We start from the raw sequence: 25,898 nt of genomic DNA on the forward strand, positions 1-25,898 counted from the left end.
TCAATTAATAATGGAGAAGTCAAAGAAGAAAGATGAAGGTGGGAAGCTCTTAGCCTTTAGCCACACAAACACAGCCGGTGTTTCCTTGTTTAAAATTCCCGAAGGTGAAGCTTTACTATGGAACAGAGCAGTCAAGCGAACATGGATCCCGACCACACATCAACCGGCAGCTTTGAGAAAATTGTGGTAATTAATCAGCTCTTACCGGAGACATCAGCGGAGCTTCATTCCTGCTGCAGGTGCGTGACTTCCCTCGGAGACACTTGCGGTCAACACACCCGTGACCACACCTCTCCGACTTTCAGGTACTATTTAATCTCACTAAAACACTAGCAACACAATAGGCAGATAAGGGATTTTCCAGAATTATCCTAGTAAATGTGTCTAATAACATCTGAATCGCTCCCTTTTTTTTACCTTGTTTTTTGCTATTCCTTCACTCTACATTTTCTCATCCACAAATCTTTCATCCTCGCTCAAACTAATGGGGAAATCGTCGCTTTTTCGGTCCGAATAGCTCTAGCTGCTGCTGGCTATGATTGTAAACAATGTGAGGATGTGAGGAGCTCCACAACCCGTGAGGTCACGCGCACATCGTCTGCTACTTCCGGTAAAGGCAAGGCTTTTTTATTAGCGACCAAAAATTGCGAACTTTATCGTCGATGTTCTCTAATAAATCTTTTCAGCAAAAATATGGCAATATCGCAAAATGATCAAGTATGACACATAGAATGGACCTGCTATCCCCGTTTAAATAAGAAAATCTCATTTCAGTAGGCCTTGAATGTACCAATTCAACATTTCTGAAAAGAAGCAGAGCCTATTTAATCATACCCTCTTCCCTATGTCTTGGCTGTAATTCCTGTTTTTTTGTGTATTTAGTGCCACGGTTCTACTGGACATTGTTGGTGTGCAGATAATAGAGGGCAGGAAAGAGAAGGAACCAGAACTCCAGCCGGCACAGCACCTATAAACTGTGACCCACGAGGTAGCTATTTCTCTTATAAATCATTACCAATTGCCATTACAGCGGTTCTGCTAAACAAGCTATAAACATTTCCTTCAAAGATGGACCACAGGTCAAAACCCAGTGTGTGCACCATCGTGACAGTGTGCAGACCACCATTCCTCAGGACTCCTCTACAGTGGGAGGGTATGTCCCTCAGTGTGATGCTGACGGGCAGTACACACCACTACAGGTATGTAATATCCCCCATCATTCCTAACTCCACTCTCAAGCATGGAAACTTAGACAAAAACACATTCAAAATACCATTTAAAAAAAATACATATAATACTTTTATTTAATAAACCATTTGCAATGCAAAAAAAAAAATTATGTTTTTCTTATTTTTAATAAAATTCCTAATGTTTGGAATATGTATCTATTATTTCTTTCATTTGTTATTAGACATTTATTATAAATGTTTATTTTAATATGCCTTTATTAATGAATTGAAACGGTATGATTTATGCATATAATTCAGGGGTCTCAAACTCAATTTACCTGGGGGCCACTGGACGTAGATTCTGGGTGAGGCTGGGCCGCAAGAAAAGATTTCTTAAAAAAAAATGTTGCATACTCAGCATGTCTAGTTGTATAATGATGTTTCAAATTGTATCCATTGTGCACCGCAACGTTCTCTGCGCAGATAAGACACGTCGGGGTGCCAATGTGCTCAACAAAGAAATATTGCGACTCCTACTTTTCCTGGAATTGTCTTTGCTCATCACAAACCTTTCTCTTCAATGCAGGCTTTGAAAAGGACATGTTTGGGGTTGTGGAATATATTTGTATTCAGCCAACGCACGGAGAATAATGTTATTTACGCAATGTGTGTCGTTCCGCTTTTCTTCCCTACAGCAACACGGCAGTCGGCGGATAATAGCCGGGAAAGTACCGGGATAGCGAGCGCAAAAAAGTGACGGCTACCGGAGTGTTATCCGGTGTCATATAGAAATATATGTAGTGTTCATCGTGTGAGGCGATACAAATTAAACAATAAAAAAAACAAACAACGGTTTGAATTGGTCCAGGTTATTGGGTACTGTTATTACTGACGGACAGGTGTCGCGGTGTGACTGCAGCCAGGCACATAAGGAAACCCTCGTCTCCATGGCAACATTTCTATCGCTTTCACTCATTTGCCGCTTTTCCACTAACGCAGGGGTAGGCAACCCAGAATGTTGAAAGAGCCAATTTGGACCCAAATAACACAACGCTGTCAAGCGGCATTCAAATAAAACTTGCAGGCCGCACTAACATTAAACCTCAAAATTAAGGTGGGGGCCGCAAGATAACGTCTCGCAGGCCGCAATTGGCCTGTGGGCCGCGTGTCTGAGACCCCTGAAATAATTTTTTTACTTAATTTGTCCAGAATTTAAAGGGGAACTGCATTTTTTTATTTTATTTTACCCATTGTCCACATTTATTTTGAAAGACATGACGGATGTAGACGGATGTATTTTTTTAAATGCATTTTAACTAGTAAATACACGTCCGCTTACAACAGAGTCAATGGTAGGTCCTCTATTCCACCCATAAAAGCAAAAAATAACCATCGATAAACAGCCAACAAAACTCCATTTACATTTTGTGACTTGAATATTAACCAAGTATTAGTAATATTGTTATTATAAGTGCTAACAAAGACAATCTATTTATAAAACCCCCATGATCTTAAGCTTGTGTGCCTATATTGACATCATCATGTGGTAAGTCGCTTAATTGCTTGTAGAACTTTATTGTGGATCATAAATAATGCCTTTCACCTGGATAATATAAGGATGAGGATGTATTCCGTCAAGTTCGTACACGTTGACAGCTCAATTTGGACAGTCACACCCCACTTTACTTTGTGAGACTTATGAGTCATTCTTCATCTAAACAGGAATATAACCAGATTATTTCCATCGGCATGGTAATGACATAAGACATTATACAGTAAGTGATGATTATTTTTGTTGCCTCTCATAAAGTCTGCAGTGAGTAATAATCAGTGATGTTGTTCAAAGAAAAAGCAAATGTTGTGGTGCATTTTTGATATTAATGCGCTGCGTATGCATAAAATGATCAAAATACCTAAATATTAAACATTACTATAAATGTGGTCGTTAGTACTTTACATATATACTTACAGTGTGTATATAAAACCTAATGGAGGTTTTTAGATGTTTTTTTAAAGGCTTTTATAGCAGAATAGAGCGACTGGCATAGGCTCCATTGCAAGCTGAATTTTGATCGCATTTATTTACTATTTAGAATGCATAAAAACATGTTTTAAAACATGTGTTCTTCTCTTACGTAAGGATTGTAAATGATAGGCAAAATCCCTAAACAAGTGGAGTTCCCCTTTAAGGACCCTTGTACAGATATATTTTTTTCTTGCATGTAATTCAAGACAATGTTTCGCCACATTGAATAAATGCCAAGTGTGTTTTCACAGTGCCATGGTTCCACTGGGCATTGTTGGTGTGTAGACAGCCAGGGACAGGAAAGACCTGGAACCAGGACTAGGCCTGGAGTACCACCTACAGACTGTGACAACTCAGGTAAGAGAAGGAAAGATCCCATAACAGGGCCACATAATGATAAAAAACAATCCAGCGTGGATGTGTTAGGAAGTTCTGTAGACGAGCAGAGTGCAGCAAGACATTAAAAAAAAAGATCCCAAATAACGAGTGCTAAATGGAGTGTGCAAATGTGTTTTGCGTTAGTGCAAAGGATGTGCAGACCGCCCTATTTAAATTTGGTTTGGTGTGTACTGTACTTCCCTTCTGAAAAGAGTAATTTTCCTCCACATCCATGTTATCATGCTCCAACCTGGGGGGTTTTGCTATGTTTTGGAACATGCAGCAGGCAACACAAATCTGCACCACCTCTTCTCGGCAAGATACAAGCTCTTCCAGTGCGATCGAGACAAAAAAAAAGACTTTTCAGCAGTCCAAGGATCACTAACAGCGTGTTCAAACTTTAACGAAGCTACGTAGCCCAACTACATTTCCCAGAAGTTTGGTGGGAGCTACTTTTTGAACGAGCAGCCATTCCCGTAGCTTAGCTATTTTTAAACCCGTTGTGGAGGGGGTTGTGGCCTTCGGACCTGCAGGAAAGTGGGGAGTGCCAGGAGCGACTTGGAGATCACCAATGGGTGCGTAGATGGCCCATCTGGGCCTGGTTATCTAATCACCTGTTGCTCTGTTAAAAGGCAGCAGCCGGGAGGAGAGAGGGGTTGGAGCTGGAGTAAGACAGCGAACAAGAGCGAGAGCGAGCCTGAAACACAAAAAGACAATTACCAAAAAGCAACCCACTGAACTATTGGGCTGTCATGTCGGTGCTTGGTGGTCCGAAGAACCCCCTGGAAGGCAACCACCACACCATGTAGCGAGGTAGTTTACATCAAAGCTACAAGCTACTATAAAGAGAGAAATGGACCGCTAATCCAAGGGGAGTTGGTAAGTGTCAAGATGGAGGTGTCGCAGCTTGCTGCGAGGTCATTCTCCCAGGAAGGCAGACGGACTACTCGGAACATGACGTTAAGGTAAAAACATGATTTAATTTTAACTAAAGAAAGATAAAAACAAAAGGCGCTCACAGCGGAGGCACAACTTGGGCAAAGGAACAAAACTAACGCATAAACAGACTTGATTGATACTTTGATTGATTGATACTTTTATTAGTAGATTGCACAGTTCAGTACATATTCCGTACAATTGACCACTAAATGGTCAACTTGTTTAAGTCGGGGTCCACGTTAATCAATTCATGGTACACATATATACTATCAGCATAATACAGTCATCACACAGGTTAATCATCATAGTATATACATTGAATTATTTACATTATTTACAATCCGAGGGGTGGGATGAGGAGCTTTGGTTGATATCAGTACTTCAGTCATCAACAATTGCATCAACAGAAAAATGGACATTGAAACAGTGTAGGTCTTACTTGGTAGGATATGTACAGCGAGCAGAGAACATAGTGAGTTCAGATAGCATAAGAACAAGTAAATACATTAGAAGTACATTTGATTATTTACATTAGGTTATTTACAATCCGGGGAAATGAGATGTGAATGGAGGAGGGTATTAGTAAAGGGTTGAAGTTGCCTGGAGGTGTTGTTTTAGAGCGGTTTTGAAGGAGGATAGAGATGCACTTACTTTTACACCTATTGGGAGTGCATTCCACATTCATGTGGCATAGAAATAGAATGAGTTAAGATACGAACATAATTCAAACAAAACTTACTTGGCATGGCATGAAACACGAAACTATGGCAAGCCCTGAATAAAGTCAGCACAGAGCAAGAAAAGATCACAATGTTGCCAGGGAGACTGATTGGTAAAGAAGAGCTTAAATACTGCCTCTGATTAGTGCTCAAGAAGCAGGTGAGCGGGCGAGCACTAATCAGAGACAGGTGGATACAATTTGCAACCATGGCAACAAAACAAGGGAGTGGAAAAAAAACAGGAACTTAAAGAGTCCAGAGGTCAAACAGCACATGGCCAAACAAAAACATGATCAGACATGACAATAAGAAATAAAGAACAAATTCTTGATGATTGGCTGGTGTACTATGATGAGTCAAGATTGGTTAAGTTAGGTTCCACTGCGCTAATCAGAGGCAAGATAGGGGCGGGTCATCAAACCAGGAAGGAAAATCACAACAGACAAGCTTTGATTGATTGATTGAAACTTTTATTAGTAGATTGCACAGTTCAGTACATATTCCGTACAATTGACCACTAAATGGTAACACCCGAATAAGTTTTTCAACTTGTTTAAGTCGGGGTCCACATTAATCAATTCATGGTAATTGCACCTGCGGCATGATGAAGGAGTCGGGGACGGAGAGAATATTCAAGCCAACAATTTAAAGAAAATTAAAAATACCTTGTGGAAAATATGCGAAGGGATTCCCTTTTCCATTTAATAATGAAGACGACGTCCAGGAAACCCACAATGCATCTTTGTTTGGATAAAACAACGCCCAAAACATTTATTTGAGTTTACCATGTAAGCCCAAATCATAATCACAATTAAGATGACTCAGGTTTAAAGTTTTACTGCACATTTTACTGCACACAGCAACTATTAGATTAGATAGATTAGATTAGATAGTACTTTATTTATTCCTTCAGGAAAATTTAAATTTTCAGCACAATCCCATTCAAGGTCAGACAAACATTACAGGGGGACCGAACAGGATTGCTGACGGGTCTGCCGGCTTCCAGCGCCCCTTACAAAAAAGGTGAGATACAGGTAAACAAGTGAAGGGGAACGGGAGAAAAAAATAGAAGATTAAAATAAAATAAAATAAGAAAAATCGGTCTAAGCCTGGGCCCTGGAGAGGGGATCCAGACTGAGGCCAAGGGGAAAAAACAACAACAACTCATAGCCATAGTACACATCCCTCTCACATGTGTGTAAGAGGGAAACATCAAACATCAAAGATCACAAAGAACATGAAAGATATTAAAGCAACGGATACAACCAGCCACTTCTACATTCAGCTATGAATAAAAAGTAAAATAAACATAAACACTGTGGTGGCCTCTGTGGTGTTCCACGCCATCGTCCGCTGGGGTGGAGGGAGCATGGCCAGAGACAGGAGCAGACCCAACAAAGCAACCACTCTTGGCTGCCAACAAACTCTCTATTATCAACTGTTCCCAAACAACACACATTGTTTTTATGTCAAGATGTAGATAGATGCTGTTTTTATTTACGGTAGGCAGAGAACATAAGTAATATTATAGGGGTGGGCCAAAGAAAAGGCAAACTAAAAGAAATACATACAGTTGGGTGTGGGGACCCCAGATAGAGTCTTAGGATGTCCCCTGCTATATGACAGATAGTTCATATTAATCGACCCTTATTGAAACCATTTGGTTCCGTAAGTACACTCTTAGATATATTAACCTAATTACCGCTGTAAGAACTTAAAATGTAGAAGTTGGGGAGGAATTTAATCCTGTTAGACTCTGTTCCACAGTCAGGAAAATATGTTTATGTTTTATATGTTCTGTTTTATTGATTTCCGTGCTTGTAAAGATGGAGTTTGTTAAAGTCTAATTTGTAAGACAAATGTTTTGTACTTTTCCATTGGCCAAGTTATTTTCATTTTGCCACTGGGGTTTCTGTTAAAACAGTAATTTATCCTGTGATGAAAAGTCTCAATTAGTGTATATATTATGGTGTTTATTTATCATTATTATTGTTTCATTGCCTTTTATTTCATTTGCTTCCTGTGTTTTTCCCTCATTTTGTGCATGGCACCGCAACCTAAAAAACATGTTAAATGTCAAAAAGCCAGACAGAGGGCATGTTTCTAGTTTGTGTTTATTGTGATAAAGAATCAAACTGAGAATTGTTTATATTGTTTGGTGGGAAGTTGTACACATAAATATATATATATATATATATATATATATATATATATATATATATATATATATATATATATATATATATATGTATATATATATATATGTATGTATGTGTGGGAAAAATCACAAGACTACTTCATCTCTACAGAACTGTTTCATGAGGGGTTCCCTCAATCATCAGGAGATAGAGGGAACATTGTTTAGGGGTATCGATAAAACGCTGATAGGGAGAAGTTTGTATTTACACGATGAGTCGGGTGTGTTTTGACCTCCGCCGAACCCCTGAGGCCGACTCACCGAACCCCTAGGGTTCGATCGAACCCAGGTTAAGAACCACTGGGTTAGAGGGTTAGGGCCAGGGTTAGAGAGTTAGGGTTATAATAAGGCCATGTCGAATAAGGCATTAATACATACTTAATAATGACTAGTTAAGAGCCAATATGTTACTAATTTGCACGGTAATAAGCAACTAATTAATGGTGAATATGTTCCCCATACTAAAGTGTTACCGTGTTTTTTTTTACTGGTGCACAAAATGAACCGTGCATGAACATCACCTTGGTCAAAGAACAAGACCAACTCAGTGCATAAACTCACAACAAATTACTTCTGCTATTGTCGTATCCGTAAAACGCCAATAGGGAGAAGTTTGTATTTACACGATGAGTCGGGTGTGTTTTGACCTCCGCCGAACCCCTGAGCCCGACTCACCGAACTCCTAGGGTTCGATCGAACCCAGGTTAAGAACCACTGCTTTAGTGTTTTCCTTTTCTTTCTTGTATTTTTACAATGTGCTGCAAGCTATAAATACTCCGCTGGGCCGCACTTTGGTGTGCACATAAAGATGAACTTCTTCCACCATGTGACTAGTCCTGCAAAACTGTCTTCTGTTGCAGCAGATGTATCGTCTCATGATGTCGGGGTTCTCCAACGATTTCTTGCTAAACATTGACCTTTGAACCCCATCCTTTAACGCAATGACACTCATCGCCCTTGTAAGGGCTGTACGATTCAGGTCATTGCTTTGGAATGTCTGCATAAACACGCTCTATAGTTGCAATAAACACATGAATGCTTGTGTTTATGACAGGAAAAAATATGTAAGAACTAAGACTAGACTGTACTTTTAATGTACATGTAAACATTTACATACAGAAACGGAAGTATAACATGGTGAAGTTTAAAAATCTGTTCCAGTTAGATAATAGGGGATACAACACGGATGACAATAATGCTGTTTGTTTCTAATCGATGTCAAATATTTGTGACGTCACATACTGTATATGTTACATTGTTCATAATAAATGTATTACTTATCTGAAAACAACTTATTTTAGTGTAGTACATATGTACTTTGATGTGAACAACTAACATAACTTCAATGAAACAGTGACATTGATTGATTGTGTCATAAACATTTTTGCTATAATGACAAATACGTCACGTTAGACTTTCCATGGCAAGTATATGTCTTAAAGCCCGAGAGCGGTATTATCCTTGCTTGTTTTCTATGTATTCATTAAAGAAATATAGTAATATATTAAATATAGTAACAGTGATCAATAATACTTGTATTACAAACCCCGTTTTCATTTGAGTTGGGAAATTGTGTTAGATGTACTGTAAATATAAATGGAATACAATGATTTGAAAATCATTTTCAACCCATATTCAGTTGAATATGCTACAAAGACAACATATTTGAAGTTCAAACTGATAAAGTTTTTTTGTTTGCAAATAATCATTAACTTTAGAATTTGATGCCAGCAACACGTGACAAAGAAGTTAGGAAAGGTGGCAATAAATACTGATAAAGTTGAGAAATGCTCATCAAACACTTATTTAGAACATCCCACAGGTGTGCAGGCTAATTGGGAACAGGTGGGTGCCATGATTGGGTATAAAAGCAGCTTCCATGAAATGCTAAGTAATTCACAGACAAGGATGGGGGGAGGGTCACCACTTTGTAAGCAAATTGTCGAACAGTTTTAGAAAAACATTTCTCAACGAGCTATTGCAAGGAATTTAGGGATTTTACCGCCTACTGTCTGTAAAATCATCAAAAGATTCCGAGAATCTGGAGAAATAACTGCACGTAAGCGATGATATTATGGACATTTGATCCCTCAGGTGGTAGTGCATCAAAAACCGACATCATTGTGTAAAGGATATCAACACATTGGCTCAGGAACACTTCAGAAAACCACTGTAAGTAACTACAGTTGGTCGCTACATCTGTAAGTGCAAGTTAAAACTCTACTATGCAAAGCCAAACCCATTTATCAACATCACCAAGGAACGCCGTTGGCTTCTCTGGGCCCGAGCTCATCTAAGATGGACTGATGCAAAGTGGAAAAGTGTTCTGTGGTCTGACGAGTCCACATTTCAAATTGTTTTTGGAAACTGTGGACGTGGTGTCCTCCGGAGCAATGAGGAAAATAACCATCCGGATTGTTATAGTCGCAAAGTTCGAAAGCCAGCATCTGTGATGGTATGGGGGTGTATTAGTGCCCAAGGCATGGGGCACCATTAATGCTGAATGGTCAACACAGGTTTTGGAGCAACATATGTTGTCATCCAAGCAACGTTATCATTGACGCCCCTGTTTATTTCAGCAAGACAATGCAAAGCCACGTGTTGCATCAGTGTGGCTTCGTAGTAAAAGAGTGCAGGTACTTTCCTGGCCAGCCTGCAGTCAAGACCTGTCTCCCATCAAAAACGTGTGGCGCATTAGAAAGCGTAAAATACAACAGCTGTTGAACGACTGAAGCTCTACATAAAACAAGAATGGGAAATAAATCCACTTTCAAAGCTTCAACAATTAGTTTCCTCAGTTCCCAAACGTTTATTGAGTGTTGTTAAAAGAAAAGGTGATGTAACACAGTGGTGAACATGCCCTTTCCCAACTACTTTGGCATTTGTTGCAGTCATGAAATTCTAAGTCAATTATTATTTGCAAAAAAAAAAGAGTTTATGAGTTTGAACATCAAATATCTTGTCTTTGTAGTGCATTCAATTGAATATGGGTTGAAAACTATTTGCAAATCGGTCTATTCCGTTTATATTTACATCTAACACAATTTCCCAACTCGGGGTTTGTACTATTGATAAATATACTTTATACTAGGGCTGTCAATGATAACGCATTAATTATAAATTTATCACCAAAATTTTTTCCAGGCGATTAACGCGAACACTTCCTTTTTGACACTCTCACTGCCGTAGCGGGGAAACTTTGTTGCAGTTCACTTGGTAGCAGAAATGGCACATTATGGAAATATCATGTTCCAGGCCATAACAAGTTTTTCTCCTGACAAGGAATGACTATTTTTTGCGATGAGAAGGAGCGACATCCCTGCAGCAAACACCTGCTGTGCGCGTTGTTCTCTAGGTGGGTGATGCTTCACTTCCGTGTTCAGATTACGGTTAAAGGCCTACTGAAATTAGATTTTCTTATTTAAATGGGGATATCAGGTCCATTCTATGTGTCATACTTGATCATTCCACGATATTGCCATATTTTTGCTGAAAGGATTTAGTAGAGAAAATCGACGATAAAGTTCGCCGCTTTTGGTACTTCCTGAAAAAGCCTCGCCTTTACCGGAAGTCGCAGACGATGACGTCGCAAGTGTGGGGGCTCCTCACATATTCACATTGATTTTAATGGGAGCCTCCAACAAAAACAGTTATTCGGACCGAGAAAACGACAATTTCCCCATTAATTTGAGCGATGATGAAAGATTCGTGTTTGAAGATATAAAAAAAAAACAAAAAAAACAAAATGCGATAGCATTGGCACGTATTCCAATGTTTTTAAACACATTTACAAGGGTAATTCTGGGAAATCCCTTATCTTTCTATTATGTTGCTAGTGTTTTACTGAGTTTAATAGTACCTGATAGTCGGAGGGGTTTGTCCACGGGTGTGTTGAAGCGCAGTGTCTCACGGGTGTCGACAGCAGCTGTACCAACGACACAAGCTCAGCTGATATTCGGTAAGTGGCGACTTTTTAACCACATTTTTCTCACCAAAACCTGCTGGTTGACATTCGGTTGGGATCCATGTCTGCTTGACCGCGCTCTGATCCATAGTAAAGTTTCAGCTCCGGGAATTTTAAACAAGGAATCACCGTGTGTTTGTGTGGCTAAAGGCTAAAGCTTCCCAACTCCATCTTTCTACTGTGACTTCTCCAATATTAATTGAACAAATTGCAAAAGATTCAGCAGCACAGATCTCCAAAATACTGTGTAATTATGCCGTTAAAGCAGACGACTTTTACCTGTGTGTGTGTGTAGCGCGCATACTTCCTAAAAACTTGTGACGTCCTGCGTAGACGTCATCATTAAACGACGTTTCCAAGACGAAACTCCCGGGAAATTTAAAATCGTAATTTAGTAAACTAAAAATGGCCGTATTGGCATGTGTTGCAATGTTAATATTTCATCATTGATATATAAATTATCAGACTGCGTGGTGGGTAGTAGTGGGTTTCAGTAGGCCTTTAAGGTGCCGTTATAACATAACATTTAGATTGTTACTGTGACTGCTTCAGAAAGTAAGATGACATTAAGGTCTAAAGGAGACTTTTTTTTATTGCAAACTGTCGATCCGACATGAAAACATGTCAAGACACTTTCTCAAAACAATCACACACTTTGTTTCAAAATAAAATCGCTACGCTTTACAACCGATTTAACTACATGTAGGGTTTTTCCTTAATGTACGGCTTCATATTAGCCGCCACACCTAACAAAACGAAGTAAAATAATGTATTGAAGCATCCAGGAGAAAACAAATAAAGTTTGATTTACTTTAATCACCGGAACACTGCTTCTGAATCCAATGTTGTGATGACGTAAGCTATACGTACGAGGTTGTTTGGAGCGGAGGCGGCGTGTCCGCGCATGGACGTACTTTAGTATGTTCGAGATATACCCGCGGACGGCGATCTTCACAATTTCAGATGACAAAGAGAAAAAGTTTCCTAGCAACGCGAAGCAAGTGTGACATAAGGCTCGCTTTTTGTCACAGACATGGTGTGGTAGAATCCAATAAGTCTTTAAAACACAATTACAGTCGCCAATAACACCAAGAATAGATGCTATATTTGTTTCCAGTCCTTGTTATTAAAGAAGGAGTAACTCATGTGTATATTTTAGGCCATTGGTTCTTTTTTTTATTTTTTGAAAAAAAAAAAAATATATATATATATATATATTTAATTTTTTTTATATTGCTGTTTTTATCTTTGGTATGAACATTATTATGTAAGCTCAAATTTATTAATATTTTTTTGGTTCTTTGTTGTTGCTATTTTTGTATTACAACATTTTATTATTTGATCATGTTGTACTGCATTGTAATCTTTTGTTTTGTCATTGTGTTATGTTTTTGCCTGGACCTCAGGAAGAATAGTCTCCATTGCGGTGTACACTAATGGGAATCCTTAATAAACTAAACTAAACTAAATTTCTTGTCTCTGTGATAAGCAGAGACAAGAAAGAGTGAGAAACGCCTGTAGTGTAATGCCCGCAGCCAAAAGCAACTGCGTGAGAACGTATACTCGAATATCACGATATAGTCATTTTCTATATCGCACAGAGACAAACTAGCGATATATCGAGTATATTGCCCAGCCCTGAATTGCAACTATTTTTCATTTTCCTTTTAAACTTCTTCAGCTTTTCAACAATTTGTTTTAGCTTTTATCCTATATGCAAATCCATCAGGTTGTCGGACATTCTTGCAGATACGCCACTGTTTTGAGTCACCGCTTCAAAGTTCTTATTATTCTGCATATTGCTTTGTAAATATGTTTAAAAGAGCTTGCCCATGTGTCTTAACTTACAGCAGAGAAGTTAAGCTTGTAAAAATTAATAAACAGCTTTATACTGCAAACTAGTTCAAACACTACGGCTGAGTAAATACACTACAGAATTGTTCCACTAATCAGCATTCTTCAGTACACAGATGCCTCACAATAGTTGCTGCAACTTGAAAGTTCCTACCGTTCTTCTTTTTTTTTGTTGTCAAACAGCTTGTATTAGAAATACACAAGAAATAAGAAATAAACAAGTTGTCCCCTCATACTGTGATGGTGGCTGTTGTGCATGGATAGAGGGTTTTACGCAGGGGGGTATTTCAATTACAAGAATAAATTGAAAAATTCTTGTAAAAGGTTTATAGGAACTTGAAGTACATTTAACACATCTAAAAGACTGCAATAAACATACACAATTGTTTGTATGACATGCTGTGTTTTCTGTGTTTTCAAACAGAAGAATCTGTACGTCCTAAAACCCACTGTGAGCATCTAAGAGACCGAGTCCAGACCACCAGTCCAGAGAGTTATCCTCTAGTGGGCACTTTTGTACCTCAGTGTGATGCTAATGGCCAATACACACCTCAACAAGTAAATACTGCATATGCGGCATCTATTACATATATCTTGTACAGTAAATAACTTATTTGTGTTTCAGTGTGATGGCTCGACTGGACATTGTTGGTGTGTGAACAGTCAAGGGCAAGAGAGACCTGGAACCAGAACTCCTCCTAATACAACACCAATAGATTGTGATAAACCAGGTGAGCTGATGCAAAATATTTCGTTTATCATTTTAATGACCGTATTACATGTTCAGTAACTTCATAACTCGGAAATGTACTTGACAGAACACTCTAAAACCCACTGTGAGCATCACAGAGACGGAGTCCAAACAACCAGTCCAGAAGGTTATCCTATAGTTGGAGCTTTTGTACCTGAATGTGATACTAATGGACAATACACAACTAAACAGGTAAACACTACAAGTGTGGTATATCCGTTTTGTTGTCCTAATGTCTTGGATGGGTGAAAAGGGGGCTTGAGCTGTCAATGTTGCATCAAATGTATCACCAATTGGTGCGGGATAGACCTGGCAGATCTGAGCTGTGGTTGCAACCCAAAAGACCGATGGTTTGACACAATAAATTGTACGAGGGCCCTAAAACGATAAAATGAGTTTTACTACGCACATACTTCTATAGCAGCTGACAGGTACTGCTCTGTGCTCTGTGGACATGGAACATTTGGCCATTTTCTTTGCAATGTCCCGTCGGAGGTGATTCGAAGGTATGGGGTTAGTGGCACACTGTTACGTGCCATTCGGTTCTTGGACAAACAGGTTCCTTGTTTGCATTGCTAGTTGTAAGTCAAGTCTGTTCACATTGAAAGTTGACCTCCGCCGAGGCTGCCCTTTGTTTCCAGTTCTGTCTGAAATTGTTATTGACAATTTGTACGTGCAGACAAGCCGTTAGGTTTTTCCCGTTTAGAGGGCTCCAGATCTGGTCTCTGTTGTTTTCGGACGATGTGTTCCTGATGGGCTCATTAAGCTATCACTTTCAGTGTTTACTGGGACGGTATGCACTTCAGTGTGAAGCTTCTGAAGTGAGACCCAACACCTCCAATTATAAAGCCATGGCTCTCAGTCGGAAAAGGTTTCATTGCACTTAAAGGGGAACATTATCACAATTTCTGAATGGTTAAAATTGTATTTTTCTAAGTTTTTCTCAAAATGTTTACCAATCACGCAATATCCCGAAAAACGGCTTCAAAGTGCCTGATTTTAACCGTCGTTATATCCACCCGTCCATTATCCTGGGACGTCACAGCGTGATCACACAGAAACAAACATGGCGGATAGCACAGAAAGGTATAGCGGTAGTAGCTCGGATTCAGACTCGGATTTCAGCGCCGTAAGCGATTCAACAGATTACGCATGTATTGAAACGGATGTTTGGAGTGTGGAGGCAGGTAGCCAAAATTAAATGGAAGAAGAAACTGAAGCTATTGAGCCATATCACGACAGACAGCGGCACGGGAGGAATCGAGGACGAATTTGGCAATCGCCTTCCAACCAACGATAGGTATGTGTTTGTTTGGCATTAAATGTGGATGGAGGGAAAGGCTGGGTGCAAATATAGCTACACATGAGGCATTTTGATGCAATATGTACATACAGCTAGCCTAAAAAGCATGTTAGCATCGATTAGCTTGCAGTCATGCCATGACCAACTATGTCTGATGAGCACACTCCACATAAGTCAATAACATCAACAAAACTCACCTTTGTGCATTCATACACAACGTTATAAGTTTGGTGGAGAAAATGAGACAGAAAAAGAAGTGGCATTAATCATATCCAGGGGATTTACCTCGATCGTCTGCGGGAAGAGACTGCCGTCGTCCCTGAGTAGCTCGCACTCGGGCAGATTCAGTGGTGGTCTATTTTCCAATATTGCAGATTTTGTTGACTTTATCGTTGGAAATGCATCTGCTTTGAGTGTCGCAGGATATCCACACATTCTTGTGTGGATATCGGAAAAATAACAGAGCTGATTTGACTTGGTGCGTGTAATAAGATTGAGAAAATGGCGGATTGCTTCATGTTGTGACGTCACGGGTGAAAGGTAGACGCTCGACAGGCTATCAATTGAAAGGCGTTTAAATCGCCAAATTCACCCTTTTAGAGTTCGGAAATCGGTTAAAAAAACATATGGTCTTTTTTCTGCAACATCAAGGTATATATTGACGCTTACATAGGTCTGGTGATAATGTTCCCCTTTAATAGATTGGGTTTTGGTTCCTGCTGAAGGTCGACAAGTAATGCATTGGGGGTTTTGTTCATGTGCAAGGGGAGGTAATAGATCGACGGAGTGTCTGCAGAAATGTGGCCACTGTACCGGAACATCGAGGTGAAGAGAGAGCTGAGCCGTAAAACAAGGCTCTTGATATACCGTTTGATCCATGTTCCTACCCTCAATTATTGCCAAAAGCTTTGAGTAGTAACCAAAAGAGCAAGATTGCCTATGCAAACAGCTGAAAGGGGTTTTCTCTGTAGGGTGGCTGGACTCATCCTCCAAAATGGGGTTAGGAGCTCAGTCCCCCGTAGGGAACCTGGAGTAGAGCCACTGTTCCTTTGAGAGAAGTCAGGTGGCTGAGGCATCTAATGTAGATGCCTCTTGGATGCCCTCCTGGTGAGGTTTTCTAATCATGCCCAGCCAAGAGGAGACCCCAGGGGAAACATATGAGATGCTACATTGTTCACCCAAAACTTATTTATTATTTATGTATTTCAGTGTCATGGTTCCAGTGGACATTGTTGGTGTGTAGACAGTCAAGGACAAGAAAGACCTGGAACTAGAACTCCACCTGGTACAACCCCTGTGAACTGTAATAAACCAGGTGAGAAAGCCATTTTATTATCTGTCACTGTCATTGATGCTATGCTGGAAGTATTGCATTTATGACAATTTTTCTGCTTTCTAAAATGAGTTCTATATCCTCAGATGAACATCCTAAAAGCCACTGTGAGCATCACAGAGATAGAATCCAGACCACCAGTCTAGAAGGGTATCCTCCAGTTGGAGCATTTGTACCCCAATGTGATTCTAAAGGACAATACACACCTCAACAAGTAAATATAACAAGGGTCATGGAAATGTGTCTTTATTACATTTTTGTTAATTCAAACTTAATTTGTATTTCAGTGTCATGGTTCCACTGGACATTGTTGGTGTGTGAACAGTCAAGGACAAGAAAGACCAGGAACCAGAACTCCACCTGGTACAACACCAATAGACTGTGATAAACCACGTGAGCTAAAGCCTTTTTTCTATACTCTATGATTACTTAATCATATTTTACCAGAATTTTTAACTCTGAAATGTACTTGACAGAACGTCCTAAAAGCCACTGTGAACATCACAGAGACAGAGTCCAGACCACCAGTCCAGAAGGTTATCCTCTAGTGGGAGCTTTTGTGCCTGAGTGTGATGCTAATGGACAATACACAGCTCAACAGGTAAACAATGCATCTGTTAAGGATTTGCGTTTTGGCATCCGCATGTTTTGGAAGAGTGACGAGAAGGGCTGAACTTTCAACTGTTTTGATGATACATTGGATTAGAGCAGGGGTGCCCATTACGTCGATCGCGAGCTACCAGTCGACCGCGGGGGGGGTGTCAGTCGATCTAAAGCCAGGCTTTTAAAAAAAATAGACCTAAAAATTAGTGATCATCAATCTTCACCAAGACGTCACTTAAATGACATTCACGGTACCGGAGGGTCTTGTGAGATGACGCTGGCTGCTGCAAGATCATTATTATTAAAATATGACCGAGAGGAAGGCGAGAAACACTTTTTATTTCAACAGACTCTCGCGCCGTACCTTCCGTCAAAACTCTAAAGGCCGACTGCACATTTCCTATCTTCACAATAAAATCCCTGCTTCATGCTGCCTGCGCTAACTAAATCCAGAGTCTCGGAAAACTGGCGTGCACAAGCGGTCCCTCAGAAAGCTGGCGTGCACATCACTTGTGCACGCTAGCTTTCCGAGACTCTTATATTGTTAGCGCAGGCAGCATGAAGCAGGGCTTTTATTGTGAAGATAGGAAATGTGCAATCGGCCTTTAGAGTTTTGACCGAAGGGACGGCGCGAAGGTCTGTTGAAATAAAAAGTGTTTCTTGCCTTCCTCTCTGTCATTTTTTCATAATAATGAACTGGCAGCTGCCAGCGTCATCTCACAAGACCCTCGGGTGTTGTGAATGTCAATCAAGCAAGCTACGTAATTTGCCGCCAATGTTTTTCTTGTAAAGTGTATGGAAGCTGGATGAATTAGATGCCAAAAACCAACCACTTTCATGTGGTATTGTACAGAAAGGACAACTTTTTTTCTCCTCCATTTGAAAATGTGGGCGTTATCATCATTACTGTCTGATTCCAATCAATGTAAGTCATCAGAATCAGGTAATACACCAACTTATATTCTTGTCTTCGTGAAAGAAAGACATCTATATGAGTTACACATGCTTGTATTATCATTTAACACATTTAACTTGTTTACAAAAATGTCTCTTTCATAAATAAATAAATATAAATGATATATATAAATGAGGTAGATCCCCTCGAGTTGGTCAATTGAAAAGTAGCTCGCCTGCAGAAAAAGTGTGGGCACCCCTGGATTAGAGGGTAGGAAAGAATGCAGGGTCGATCCGGCAGACGGACCTGTGTTTGCGTGGTGGTCGATGGGACGTACTCCGAAGCCTGATAGTCGAGCCCAAGTATCACAGGGTCTTGTTCATGAGCATGGGAAAGCTCAAGGAGGAGATCAACTGATAGATTGGCGCAGCATCTGCAGTAATATGGTCAGTGCACCAGACCCTTGCAGTGAAGAGAGAGCTAAGTCGTAAGACAAGGCTCTTGATTTATGGTTGGATCTTTATTCTTACTCTCCCCTTTGGTCACAAGCTCTGGGTAGTGACGGAAAGAGCAAGATTGCAGATACAAGCAGCTGAAACTTGTTTTCTCAGTATGGTATGTGGATTTATCCTAAAATATAGGTTGAGGATCTCAGTCACCTGGGAATAGCTCAGAGTAGAGCTACTGTTGCATTTAGAGCAGTTAGTTGAGTTGGCTTGGGCATCTAGAGTGGATGCCGCTTGGATTCCTTCCTGGTGAGGCTCTATCTATCGCCAGCCAGGTTGAGGCCCAGGTGGCGACATAGGTGACAGATATGGTTCACCCAAACCTAATTTGTATTTCAGTGTCATGGTTCCAGTGGACATTGTTGGTGTGTGAACAGTCAAGGACAAGAAAGACCTGGAACTAGAACTCCACCTGGTACTACGCCCGTGCACTGTGATAAACAAGGTGAGAAAGCCATTTTTTATTGGTTGTCACTGTCATTGATGCTGTGCTGGAAAGGCTTTTTAAAATGAGTTTCATATCCTCAGATGAACGTCCTAAAACCCGCTGTGAGCATCTAAGAGATGGAGTCCAGACCAACAGTCCAGAAGCTTATCCTCTCGTAGGAGCTTTTGTACCACAATGTGATATCAATGGACAATACAGACCTCAACAGGTAAAAACGGCAATTGCGGCATTTATTTCATATATCATGTACAGTAGATGACTTACGTGTATTTCAGTGTGATGGCTCGACTGGACATTGTTGGTGTGTGGACAATCAAGGACAAGAAAGGCCTGGAACCAGAACTCCTCCTAGTACAACACCAATTGACTGTGATAAACCAGGTGAGCAGATGCTAAATCGTTCGTTTATCCTTTTAAATGACCATATTAAATGTTCAGTAAATGTATAACTCTGACATGTATTTGACAGAACACCCTAAAACCCACTGTGAGCATCACAGAGACAGAGTTCAGACCACCACTCCAGAAGGTTATCCTATAGTGGGAGTTTTTGTACCTGAATGTGATGCTAATGGACAATACACACCTCAACAGGTAAACATTACAAGTGTCAGAGAATTGTCCTTTATATATCAGTTTTGGCGTCCTAATGTCTTGGATGGGCAAAGAAGGGGCTTGAGCTGTCAACTTATCACCAATAGCCATAGAAGGAGTTTTATCAAGCATGGATGGCTTGCAGGATTTTTCTAACAGCTGACAGGTACTGCTGTGTGCTCTGTAGTGTTGGAAAGTTTTGACCGTTTCCTTTGCGGTGTCCTGTAGAAGATGCTCCGAGAGTATCAGGTTAGTGGCACACCACCACGTGCCATTCGGTTCCTGTAAAAGTAGGTTCCTGAATCGCATTGCCAGTTGTAAGTCAGGTCTGTTTGCAGTGAAAGTTGGCATCCACCGAGGCCAACTTTGTCACCGGTTCTGTCCAAATGTATATGTGCAGAGAAGGCATTGAGGGTGTTCAGTTTGGGGGCCTAAGGGTTTGGTCACTGCTATTTGTGGACGATGTGATCCTGATGGGCTCATCAAGTGGTCAATTTTAGTGTTTACTGGGACAGGTTGCAGTTGAGTGTGAAGCTTCTGGGATAACATTTAACACCTTCAAATCTAAAGCCAGGGTTCTCAGCTGGAAACATTTGGATTGAACCATTTGGATTGGGCTTAAGTTTTTGCCCAAGGTGTAGGAGTCCATGAATAACGGTCTTGTTCATGAGCAATAGCAAGAGTGTGAAATCAACGAACAGATTAACCCAGTGTCTGCAGTTTTGTGGTCTCCGTAATGGACCTCTGCAGTGAAGAGAGAGCTAAGGCATTAGAAATACCGTTGGATCTATGTTCCTACTGTCATCTATGGTCACAGGCCTTGGATAGTCACTAAAAGAGCAAGATTGCAGATACAAGCGGTTAAAATAAGCTAAGTCAACCAGAAGGATCCCAGAGAAGAGCCACTGTTGGCTTGGGGCATTCAGTGGCTTGGATGCCTTTCTGGTGAGGTGTTCCCGAACATGCTGGTGAGGCTTTCCGAACATGCCCAGCCAGGAGGAGACTCCACGGGAGACAAAGGAGACGTTGGATAGTTCACCCAAACCTAATTTATTGTAAATGTATTTCAGTGCCATGGTTCCAATGGACATTGTTGGTGTGTGGATGGTCAAGGACAAGAAAGACCTGGAACCAGAACTCCACCTGGTACAACACCCACAGACTGTCATAAACCAGGTGAGCCAATGCTAAAACTTTGTTTTTGTACTGACCTAATCATATTTTATCTCCATGTATAATTATCAAATATATTTGACAGAACGTCCTAAAAGCCACTGTGAGCATCACAGAGACCGAGTCCAGACCACCAGTCCTGAAGGTTATCCGCTATTGGGAGCATTTGTACCTCAATGTGATGCTAATGGTCAATACACACCTCTACAGGTAATACTATAAGTGTTAGACAATTTTTTCTTTCATATATTTTTGGTTAACCCAAACCTGATTTGTATTTTAGTGTCATAGCTCGACTGGACATTGTTGGTGTGTGGACAGTCAAGGACAGGAAAGACCTGGAACCAGAACTTCTCCTGGTACAACACCAAGAGACTGTGATAAACCAGGTACAAAATGCTCATCCGAAAGACATTCTAGTAACTGTTATTATCAATAATGTATATCCGCTGGACAGTCACCTTCAATTGTGTACGGGCGTGCTAAGAGTGTATTCACACTGGTCCATTCATAAAGTGATTAACCTGCGTTCAATTCCCTCTCCATCTCCTGGGGCCTCATGTACAAAAACTTGTGGGGATTTCCTACTAAATCATGACTTGTGCTTAAGTACAGAAAACATATGCACAAAAATATTCATATACATCATAATGTGGATGCATGAAATAAAACATATATCCTTTGTACGCATCAAAGGATTGATATTACGACAACTCTGTTAAAAAACAAAGACTCACCAAGAAGCCAGCCATCAAGCAGTGTCATCTTGTAACCCGTCTCCAACCATGATGTACCAACTATGGGTTACAGCAGACCACATCATGGCAACGTTGGTTCATTGCATTTGTGAATCACAAATGAGCACATTTGATCATTGATCAAATGAATTTATGTTGAAATATACCGTATTTTTTGGATTATGAGTCGCTCCGGAGTATAATAATAAAATATTTATATAATAATAAAAGCCCATATCGGCCAGCCGTAGTGTGAGGCATCACACATTTTCACATTCATTTAACTCATGATACATCTGAACTTTGCCGTGAAAAAAAGAACATACGCCATGTTTTTGTTGGCACACCAGCGTGCGTTCATACTGAGCATTTGTGTTCTGGCCTGTTTTCTCTGACTTTGTGGATTATTTCCGACTTCCAGTTTATTTTGAGAAAGATAAATGTTGTCTTTACTTGTGAGAGAGGAGATTGCATTGATAAAAGTTGTGGATGTGCCAGCGTGCCATGCAGACTTTCATATTATTTTGAGTCTTTGTATTTTCTCTGATAAATTGTGTCAGTTATCATTAATAATTACCTCTCCCTAAAGTTTGGATGTATCATATCCATATCCAACATTTGAACATGTTCAATTTAAATAATAATGAAATCATATTATGAATAAATTAACTAATTATTTATTGTAAGAAAAAACATTTAAATAACTAATGTAACAATAAAGATTAATACAAAATATAGCATGTGCTTGAATAATATACTTTAAGGACACCCATTGTTTTGTGTATCTCATTAGAATAGGGGAACATTATCACCATTTCAGAAGGGTTAAAACCAATAAAAATCAGTTCCAAGTGGCTTATTTTATTTTTCGAAGTTTTTTTCAAAATTTTACCCATCATGGAATATCCCGAAAAAAGGCTTAAAATTGCCTGATTTTAGCTATCTGTAAATCCACCCGTCCATTTTCCTGTGACGTCACATAGTGATGCCAATACAAACAAACATGGCGGATAGCACAGCAAGATATAGCGACATTAGCTCGGATTCAGACTCTGATTTCAGCGGCTTAAGCGATTAAACAGATTACGCATGTACTGAAACGGATGGTTAGGGTGTGGAGGCAGATAGCAAAAACGAAATTGAAGAAGACACTGAAGCTATTGAGCGAATAGCTATTGAAGCTATTCGGCGATCGCCTTCTAACCAACGATTGCATCTTTGGACCATTGGAGCAACTTAAATCCGTCGATTGGTAAGTGTTTGTTTGGCATTAAATGTGGGTGGAGGGAAAGGCTGGATGCAAATGTAGCTACAAATGTACATACAGCTAGCCTAAATAACATGTTAGCATCGACTAGCTGGAAGTCATGCCAAGACCTAATATGTCTGATTAGCACATAAGTCAATAACATCAACAAAACTCACCTTTGTGATTTCATTGACTTTATCGTTGGAAATTCATCTGCTTTGAGTGTCGCGGGATATCCACACATTCTTGCCATTTCTGCCATGTTAGCATCGATTAGCATGCCGTGCTAATCGATGCACACTCCATGTAAGTCAACTTGAATCCGTCCCTGATCGTGTTGTTACACCGCCCGACAACACACCGACAAGGCATAATGTCTCCAAGGTACGGAAAACAGTCGAAAAAACGGAAAATAACAGAGCTGATTTGACTTGGTGCGTGTAATATGATAAAATTGCGGATCGCTTCATGTTGTGACGTCACGGGTGAAAGGTCATCGCTCCGACAGCGAACAATTGAAAGGCGTTTAAATCGCCAAATTCACCCTTTTAGAGTTCGGAAATCGGTTAAAAAAAACATATGGTCTTTTTTCTGCAACATCAAGGTATATATTGACGCTTACATAGGTCTGGTGATAATGTTCCCCTTTAAGAAACTGTTTGTCTACATAATATAATTTGTTTTACACCTTCAGATAGACATCCTAAAACCCACTGTGAGCATCACAGAGACAGAGTCCAGACCACCAGTCCAGAAGGTTATCCTCTAGTGGGAGCTTTTGTACCTCAGTGTGATGCTAACGGACAATACGCAGCTCAACAGGTAAATACAAGTGTGGTATATACTCCATATATCATGTACAGTAGATGACAGAAGGGTTTTTCAGTGTCATGGTTCCAGTGGACATTGTTGGTGTGTGGACAGTCAAGGACAAGAAAGACCAGGAACCAGAACTCCACCTGGTACAACACCAATGGATTGTGATAAACCACGTGAGCTAAAGCTAAATGTTTCATTTCATCCTCTAAAATACTTCATCTTATATTTTCAGTTCATATGTAACTGTGAAATATACTTGACAGGACATCCTAAAACCCACTGTGAGCATCACAGAGACAGAGTCCAGACCACCAGTCCTGAAGGTTATCCTCTGTTGGGAGCTTTTGTACCTGAGTGTGATGCTAACGGACAATACAAGCCTCAACAGGTTAAACATGTTATTTTCATGCATGGAATATTTGTGTGTTCTGTTTGGTGTTCTCACGTTATCCTTTCATATCAGTGTCATGGTTCCACCGGACATTGTTGGTGTGTGGACAACAACGGTCAGGAGATAACAGGAACTAGAACTCCACCTGCTATTTCTCCAGTGGACTGTGACAGACATGGTACGCTGAGATCACTCTTTGTACACACTAGGGTTTTATGTCCTTTTGGAACTTGTCCTTCACACACACACACACACACACACACACACACACACATAGATAGGCGCACACACACACAGGGTGAATTTTGTTCTTGCTAGAAACTATTTTTACCTTTTAAGAGTGCGTCTGGCAAATAAAAATGACGGTAGTTCCCATGTCAACCAAACCAGATAAGGATTTTTTGGGGATTTTTTAGCTTGACACACACCATAACAACTATCATGTGCTTGTTTTGTTTTTTTATCCTTTCATATTCATAAACATCATCGTCCTTCGTCCAACAAAACATACACAATCTTTCTGATAGCATAAAGGGCTTTTATTAGATCTTTTACAAGGTAAGACGAGTGTGCATGTCTTTCAGCCCGTATGAAGTATTTCATGACGACAAAAAAGGAGGTTTTGGTACTTGCTGAAGAAACTGGTGTTGGCATTAACTAAGATCAGACGTTTTTTGTAGTTGTACTATTTGTGGTGGTGTACTTGTAGTTTCTTGAAGATTAAATGTTGCTTAAAACCAATATACAGTGGGGCAAAAAAGTACTTAGTCAGCCATCGATTGTGCAAGTTCTCCCACTTTAAATGATGACAGAGGTCTGTAATTTTCATCATAGGTACACTTCAACTGTGAGAGACAGAATGTGGAAACAAAATCCAGGAATCCACATTGTAGGAATTTTAAAGAATTTATTTGTAAATTATGGTGGAAAATAAGTATTTGGTCAACCATTCAAAGTTCTCACTGATGGAAGGTTTTGGCTCAAAATCTCACGATACATGGCCCCATTCATTCTTTCCTTAACACGGATCAATCGTCCTGTCCCCTTAGCAGAAAAACAGCCCCAAAGCATGATGTTTCCACCCCCATGCTTCACAGTAGGTGTGGTGTTCTTGGGATGCAACTCAATATTCTTCTTCCTCCAAACACGACGAGTTGAGTTTATACCAAAATGGATACATGGATGATACAGCAGAGGATTGGGAGAATGTCATGTGGTCAGATGAAACCAAAATAGAACTTTTTGGTATAACTATGTTGTAGTTACTTGTAGTAACTAAAACATATAGAACATGCTATACGTTTACCAAACAATCTCTCACTCCTAATCGCTAAATCCCATGAAATCTTATACGTCTAGTCTCTTACGTGAATGAGCTAAATAATATTATTTGATATTTTACGATAATGTGTTAATAATTTCACACATAACTCGTTCCTGAGTATAAGTCGCACCCCCGGCCAAACTATGAAAAAAACTGCGACTTATAGTCCGAAAAATAAGGTACATAGTTTATTGGAGTTGTAGTCCTTGTAGTAGTGTATTTGTAGTTTCTTGTAGTTGTAACACTATTGTAGTTGTAGTACTCTTATCAGTGCACTCTTAGTTTCTTGGTTTTGTAGTACTTGTAGTAGTGTACCTAAAAATAGATATACCGGCCCTCCAGACACATTTTTTTCTCTAAATTTGGCCTCCGGGTCAAAATAATTGCCCAGGCCTAATTTATGGGATGATATTTGGTTAGTATTAGAACCGGCCCGCAGGCCGCAGCCGCCTGCTGCTGTTTTGCACGCACCAATACTCCATCAGTGTTGGCCCTAGGAATTTTCGAAATGGGGTCCCAGAGACCC

General features: G+C 40.1%; 1 protein-coding gene across 4 annotated transcripts in view; it reads left to right on the plus strand.

The window, feature by feature from the left end:
• nid2a (nidogen 2a (osteonidogen)) overlaps positions 1-25,898 on the plus strand; it is a 161,392-nt gene that overhangs the window by 120,037 nt on the left and 15,457 nt on the right. For 3 of the 4 annotated variants that reach the window (XM_061904667.1, XM_061904669.1, XM_061904668.1), the window contains 21 exons: positions 883-988; positions 1,069-1,199; positions 3,447-3,552; positions 13,671-13,804; positions 13,872-13,977; positions 14,065-14,189; positions 16,510-16,615; positions 16,720-16,847; positions 16,921-17,026; positions 17,110-17,234; positions 18,977-19,082; positions 19,166-19,293; positions 19,361-19,466; positions 19,555-19,679; positions 20,750-20,855; positions 20,938-21,062; positions 21,136-21,241; positions 23,533-23,660; positions 23,725-23,830; positions 23,921-24,045; positions 24,121-24,226. In XM_061904667.1, coding sequence (XP_061760651.1) covers positions 883-988; positions 1,069-1,199; positions 3,447-3,552; positions 13,671-13,804; positions 13,872-13,977; positions 14,065-14,189; positions 16,510-16,615; positions 16,720-16,847; positions 16,921-17,026; positions 17,110-17,234; positions 18,977-19,082; positions 19,166-19,293; positions 19,361-19,466; positions 19,555-19,679; positions 20,750-20,855; positions 20,938-21,062; positions 21,136-21,241; positions 23,533-23,660; positions 23,725-23,830; positions 23,921-24,045; positions 24,121-24,226 — 2,440 coding nt within the window. The remainder of the gene's footprint in view (positions 1-882; positions 989-1,068; positions 1,200-3,446; positions 3,553-13,670; positions 13,805-13,871; positions 13,978-14,064; positions 14,190-16,509; positions 16,616-16,719; positions 16,848-16,920; positions 17,027-17,109; positions 17,235-18,976; positions 19,083-19,165; positions 19,294-19,360; positions 19,467-19,554; positions 19,680-20,749; positions 20,856-20,937; positions 21,063-21,135; positions 21,242-23,532; positions 23,661-23,724; positions 23,831-23,920; positions 24,046-24,120; positions 24,227-25,898) is intronic. The other variant, XM_061904670.1, reaches the window with a different exon arrangement.

The sequence above is a fragment of the Nerophis ophidion genome, linkage group LG06, assembly GCF_033978795.1.
Source record: "Nerophis ophidion isolate RoL-2023_Sa linkage group LG06, RoL_Noph_v1.0, whole genome shotgun sequence".
Taxonomy (NCBI): domain Eukaryota; kingdom Metazoa; phylum Chordata; class Actinopteri; order Syngnathiformes; family Syngnathidae; genus Nerophis; species Nerophis ophidion.